The following is a 6,973-nucleotide window of genomic DNA, read 5'->3' as shown; positions in this document are numbered from 1 at the left end:
AAAATGTCCAGGCATCATAATGTTCCTCATTTATTTCTTTTTCACAAGCTGAACCAAGTTCCAACTTACTGTTACCAACAGATCAGAAAGTTCGGTTTCAAATTCGCAATATGTATCTGGCTTATGCTGTGTTACAAAGTTACAGCAGGGAAACTGGCAACACAATGTTATGCAGGAAGGCAGCTGTTGCCTCAAACATTCAGTCAGGGATAACTGGTTGCGTCAGTAATGCTAACAACTGAAACAGGTCTAAACCTGTTGAAAACTTGAGTCTTTTCACAAAAGGTTGTTTTGACTTGCTGCTTTTCTCCTACCAAATTAAATGGTAACTTGGGAACTGCTTTTTGTGTTTACTTGGGTCATCTGATAAAATGAAGACAAATTTCTCGAGATGGCATTTGTTCTAATTTGGTGCTACATAAGTAAACTGAAAAGGTTTTCTGTGTGCCTCAACCAACCAAATGTTATAATTTAAAACTTGAAGTTCAAATTGTAAAGCTAAATCAAAGACTGATTTAATCTTATGATGATAAGACCTTCCTGAAGATAATCATAAAAGCACAGGGTCGACACACACGTGGTTTTTCATGAAGCATGACTGAATTTAAAAAAAACAAAAAAAAAACTGGTATTGTTTTCATTAAAAAAAATAAAGAAATCAGTGAAGTAAATAAAGACAAATCAAAACTGAAAGCATCTCATTTATGGTATGAGTTATTGCCATATGCCTGATGCAGCTGTCGTTGAGTTTTGCTGGGATCTCTAGTCTATCTTTAGAAGTGCTTCACACTTACATTTTCTTTCAGCAGATGACTCATGTTAGCTTCATGTGACTGAGACTGGAAGCATCGAATTGCTGTATTGATGAAGAAGGAACGCTCCTTGGAGATATGACAGCATTGTTATAATTCACCCATGTTCCCCTCTCTGCACCACCCAGGTCCGTTTGCCAGTTTTGGGACCCGACCAAAGCCCCTCAGTGTCACTACCTTGAGAAATAATGAGATTTGGTTAAGTATAAAGCAGGCTTTAATGCCGAAAAATGATCAAATGTTACAAGCCATACAAATTGAGTGATCATTCACCGTCCAGCGCTGGGCTCCACTTAGCTCACCTGAGGGGTGAAACCAGGTGAAGCAACGATTGTAGCTTTTATCTTCTCCTCATTTTGCACCCTGTCTAAAGGGTGATGGCCTTTTTTTTTATGTGTGACTGTCGCCTATATGTTATCGGCATGTAAGCGTGTAGCAGTGTTGTGTAAACAGATAAAAGAAAGAGGAAAAACAATCATTTTATCCATAACATCAAGCTTTTCTACATTGTGATGAGCTCGTATATCTGCTTAAGAAGCTATGGCTATAATTAGTCACACAGCCACACCTTCGGCAACTAAAATCAATGAGATTTTCAACTTGACGCAATAGTTTCAGTAGGGTAAATTCAAGTCATTTGAATAAACGATCACTGGAGAAATACACAACATGGGTACAGACGTGGAAGCCAAGAGAGGGAATGAATGTCAGTCTCGGACCAACTCCCTCCAGTAATAATGATTACTTTAAAGTGAGCATTTGAAACCAAAATCTTTGAGACTGGCAGAAAAGTTTTTTTTCCCCCCAGTAATTTTAATTGTGGCTGGATTTCATTTTTTGCCAGATGGTTCCATTGTTTACTATAATTAAGTACTAAACAATATATATACATATATATATCATGACTGCAAGTTTCCTTGGCATGAGAAGCATCTTCTGGAGTCATTTTTAGAGATGGAGACATTAATATAGATAGTTGGTTGCTTTCTGAAACCCTTGTTTATAATTGTTGTTTTGTAATTGTTGATGTTTTCACTGCTTGTTTGCCGACGTCTTAGTCTAGACACCCTCACCTCTGCCTGCTGCCAATTCACTGCTCTGCCTGTTGCCAGATTCCCATTCAGAAGATGTTGTTGGCACTTTGTGTACTTTCCAGGACACCCTGAAACTCACTGGATGATTCAGTAAATGGTTGTTTTGGGCAATCTTTCTAGAAGCAATAACCTTGGCTGTGAAGCGCTGATAGCAGAGGTAACCGTTATTGAGAAACAATGACGAGCACTTTTTAATTTAATAGAAACCGTTAAAAGTCTTCTAACTCAGTTGAGCCATCTTCAGTAATCTCAGGTGGTATTTTGGGGTGAACAGAAACAGAGCACATGAGGTTCAGTAACTTTGCATTTTATCTTACAGGGACCTTATATGAATGTGTGTGGGAAGAAGAGGTTTAGTTATTCTCAAAACTGTTGGCCACTCCTATTACTCTTAGTAATTTATCATGAGAGTGGATAAGAAAGGCAGAAGTAGCAAGCACAGAAGAACCAGCGAACATCTGGTAATATTTCAAAATTTTATTAACGAACATAATCTCTGAGGAACAACAGCAGTTCTCGCGCTCTCTGTACATGCAACGGTAGAAAATAACAATTTAGAATTTTTGCCTTTCAGTTTTAACCCCAACCCGCCCCCCCACCCCCATCCTACACTCATTTTCATTTTCTCTCATTTAAAATTTTTTTTTTGCCTTTTTTTTTTCTTCGCTTTTTTTTTTTTTTTTGTTGCAGGAAATCAACAACAGCTGGAGGTGAAAGTACTGAAAGTTCTGTTACAGCACTGACGATAGCATCAACAACCCCCTCGTAGACCACCCTCAAAAACCCCTTTAGCTGCTCCAACAATATGTACACAATTAAACTACATTGTACAAATAAAAAAAAGAAAATAGTTACATTGTTACATCATAATCACCTGCAGCGAGCGCACACAGCTCGTTGCTGTTAGAACCCCACATTCTACGCAATTTTTTCAGACTAGTACAAAGAGGAGGGTGCAAAACGTCCTGGGAGGTTTTATTTACAGAGCTATGTACAGTATGTCTCTTTCACGCATTACGAGGAGGAAAATTTACACAGCGGAGACCAAAAAAATAATAAAAAAAAAAACCCACAGGTGTCAGAAAAAAAATAACACAAAAAGAAAACAATAAATAGTTCAATTCTCACCATTTTAAGAGTAGTTCTCCATGCTTTTTATTAGTCATTTTCCATTCTAAAAATAAAGGAACAAACAGCTACAGTCTGGGTTTTAATTAATAATAATAAAAAAACAAACAAAACAACCAAAAAAGGCTTGAAATTGTGATTTTTATACAATGAAGAAAAAAAAAAAAAAAGCCTTTATGCCTACGTATGTCCAGTAAGAAATAATCAAACCTAGAATAAACATTATGAGTGAATGTGAGGCGAGTAGAGGTAATATGTTGCTGACTGAGGCTAGCATCTGTTATCACCATGGCCAAGTGCTCTACTGTGCATCTGAGGACCGAGTCTCGAATTGTTGAATGTTCACACTGGAGAATCGACGTGTGCGGACGCGTCAAGTCTACTGCTGTGTGCGGCGGCGGCGGGGTTTGCCTGTCTGACGTGTCAGCCATCACCATTTCAAGCCTTTGTGATTCTAAGAAAAGACTGATCACACAAGCACAACGAAAGGCGGGGGCTCAAACCGTTTAAGAACAAACTGGGGTTAAACGGAAACGCTCTTTGATGTCTTGTAAACAATAGTGAGATTTTCTGGGGTGTGGGCTCGATCGGGGGTGTAGTTTTTGGGAGGGGTTTACATTCTGCTCAATAAGCAATGTGATTGACATGCTGGGAACTAAAATAAAAAAAAGAGAGAGAGAGAGAGAGAGAGAAAGCAAACAAACCAATAAAAGCACAAGATAAACAACATTCAAAACCCACGAAGAATTTTCTAAAAGTAAAGAAAAACCACATATACACAAAGACTCTGAACAAACGCACCTTCATCCCCAAAGCTGAAGAACCCGGACGATAAAATAAAAAGACATAAAACAAGCAACTGGCTATTTGTCGGCAAAACATGTTTGTTTTGCCAACCAGGTGAGTGCGAGCCATACATGTAAGCCATCTTGTCTGCACAGTGTAACAGCAACAACCATTGCACTTGACTAGACATACCATACACAGCTGTGTTCAATGCGACAGTGTGGGAAAATATTAGTTTCAGATAATATTGCCATCAGGATACAGAAGCAGCTCTCACACACAGACAAGCAGGCAGCCTATGTGTTGGGTCAGGAAAGCTTTTCAAAACTACTAAAAGTAGGGATTCAATACAAACTAACATTTTATGGGAATTTTATTATTTAAAAAAAAAAAACTGTCTGATTTGCTTTATGCTCTTTCTCCCCCCCCCCCACCACAGTGCCTGTTAATATCTGACTTTTTTTTTTGTTTGTTTTTGGTTTATTCTAAGGTTTAAGTCTCATAGCTGTCTGTTTGGGCCCGACAGGAAACGGCAAAACGCCTCCACACACATGAACAATACGAGGAAGTAAGCTAACAATTAAAATCCCTGACAATCCCCATGTCGATTCCACGCTGGAAAAACACAATAACTGTGACTGTAATGGAGCTAAATGTCTAATTAACCCCTTATCGTTTCGTAAACTAACAAACTGTCACACTGAAATCCTATGTGGGAACTTTATCTTCCTATGGGTTGTAATAAAATTCAAATCTATTTAAAAACACCACCTTAAATGAACAGTGACGGGCTCGTGCAAAACCAAATAAGGTTAGATATTTTGGCGCCACCTGGTGAGTATGGCCGGTAGAGCACCAATATGGGAGGAAAGGGGCAGACGGGCTTGACGGATATGCTTGGAGTCCTTTCAGTGGCTAAGACAACTCTTCAGGCTGTGAAGATCGGGTGGGAAGCGAAGAGCTGAAAGACCCGTGTTCTTATGCTTTATGATGGTAAAATAAAAACAGATTCCCAAATCTAGAAATTAAAAACAATCCAGCAAAAGAAAAAATGACAACACTTATAATTGTTTTACTTGTGAATGACATCTCTCTTTCAACCATATATAACTATGTGGCTTTGCCCAACGAGTTTTTTTTTTTCCACTGAAAAAAGGCATTTTCTTGGTTAAAAAGTTTTCTGATATAATTGTGTAGTAAAGCAATGAATAATAATCCTCTGTTTACTCTTTAAATAAATCCTTAATATCTATTCTGCTACATCTGAGGGGCTGTATGGTGGTGGGCCTGCGGCAGGCCCGAATAATCCAGAATTGGTATCAACCAGCTTGTTGCGCTGAGGTGACTCTCATCCAGGCGAGCTGACTGAATCTACAGATGAGTCTTTCAAATACTGACAGAACTGTGTACACAATTTGGCCCATTGGATATGAGAGGGGAAAAGTGCTGCCCATAAGTGAACTGTACATAAAAAGATAATTTTTTATTTCTTTTCTTTTTTTTTTCTCTCTTTACATGTAACTGAGTGATATTACAGTACATAGGTTATTTACAACTGTGCAGTAATGTGTGGCAAAATAAATTATCTAGAAGGCAGCAAGAATACATTGGTTAACGAATATAAAAACTGTACATAATTTACGGAATACAACTTTTTTTTCTGTTTTATTTTGTTGTTTTTCTTCCATTAAACTAATATTGGCTCTGTAGTGTTTCAAGTCACTTCCTCAGAAACAATGAAATGCCCAAGTAAAGAAATAGACAAAAACAAACAATATTTCTCTTCTCCTGCCAAACCACAATATCTCAACAGTCTCTTTGAGAATCAACATTCGTTAGGTTTGTTTGTTCTGGTTGTCCTGTGGTGTTTTTGCAGTCCATGGCGGTCTGGTGTGTTCGTGTCGGAGCAAGCGGACCCTCTGAGGGACACTCCGGACTGTCCTCAGGGATCTGCGCTCTGCTGTTCGGTTTAGCCAGGCTAAGAGGCTGCAAAGTCAGTCTTCCTCTCAGACTCTGGGCACTGGCATGCTCGCACATCGTTACGCTGCTTCAGCTTTCTTACTCTATCGCTTAGCTGTTCTGCAGAGTGGGGAAAAAACCACCAGTAGCTGGCTGTAGCTTCCTGGTGCTGTTGAAGATCCATGTGAAGTGCTGTGGCTCCTTTTCCTCCATCTGGGTCAGCGCTGACCTCAGTCTGGATCTCCTGCCCACCGAAAGCGCTGCGTCAACAGAGGAGGGTTCTCCTCGGGTCTCCCTCTGGATGGGCACCAGGCTGCTGGGAGAGCTCCTCTGATACATTCTCCTAGTGGTGATGGGTATTGAATCAGGGGGCAAAAACAAAACAGAAAATAAATCTCTGTCCCCCCCGTCTCACCATAACTGAGCACTAAGGAGATGTGTCCCGGTGTCAGAGCCTCAAAGCAAAACCTGTTTCTGCTTCTCACACTCTGATCAAACTAAAGCGTAAAAACTCAGAGGATGAAAGTGCAAGTTGTGTATTTTTCTTTTCCTCCAGTAAAAAGTTTCCGTCTTCATGGAAGGGAATCAGAAGCAAGTTTCTCAACTTTACCCCTTTTCTAAAGAATATAGTTTTTCCTGTAGAAACTCCTCTTTCTAACTTGATAGCCCTTTCCATTCGTTCGCTTCGACGAAGTCTCTTAAAGAAGTGACTCGGATGGAATCGTGTCTCGATCCCAGCGTACTGGTGTGTCACACAGGCAGGAGGACAAAGTCGTCGTTGACGTCCACCATCGGTACGTAGAAGGACGGCACTTCGTTGACGCAGAGGGATTTGTGCCCGGCAGGATCCAGCTCCTGAACCTTTAACTGCCACTCCATCCTCTGCACCGCGTTGAGGGCTGCCGCCTCGTGCTGCTGGCGCATCAACAGACATGTCTGAGGGGGGAAAGCAGAGCAGAAACCTTATTAAGTTTGCACATAAAGAAAGCAGTGCCGTTGCATACAAATTAGAGTATCAAAGTAAATTTACTGCAGCAGTAGCTACACTCAAAAAGTGAAACTCATTTATTATATGCAATCACTATGTAGAGTAGAGTGACATAGTTCAAGTGTTTAAGTAATTTTAAAAAAGGCTTACATTGACTCATCCCCAAAACCCAACTTTTCAGGAAAGGTCAGTTTAACACAAAAGCT

The 6,973-nt window shown here is 40.0% G+C and overlaps 1 protein-coding gene across 4 annotated transcripts in view; it reads right to left on the bottom strand.

The window, feature by feature from the left end:
- ankrd11 (ankyrin repeat domain 11) overlaps positions 1–6,973 on the bottom strand; it is a 239,076-nt gene that overhangs the window by 115,648 nt on the left and 116,455 nt on the right. For 3 of the 4 annotated variants that reach the window (XM_088004248.1, XM_088004250.1, XM_088004249.1), the window contains one exon: positions 4,278–6,715. The exons of the other annotated variant lie outside the window; for it this stretch is intronic. In XM_088004248.1, coding sequence (XP_087860374.1) covers positions 6,530–6,715 — 186 coding nt within the window. In that variant the 3' untranslated portion in view covers positions 4,278–6,529. Of the gene's footprint in view, positions 1–4,277; positions 6,716–6,973 lie in introns of those variants that run through there. 4 annotated transcript variants of the gene reach the window in all.

This window comes from Poecilia mexicana, unplaced genomic scaffold, assembly GCF_051168715.1.
Source record: "Poecilia mexicana isolate PSO_F unplaced genomic scaffold, ASM5116871v1 scaffold_3, whole genome shotgun sequence".
Lineage (NCBI taxonomy): Eukaryota > Metazoa > Chordata > Actinopteri > Cyprinodontiformes > Poeciliidae > Poecilia > Poecilia mexicana.
This window is presented reverse-complemented; position numbering and strand designations above follow the sequence as displayed.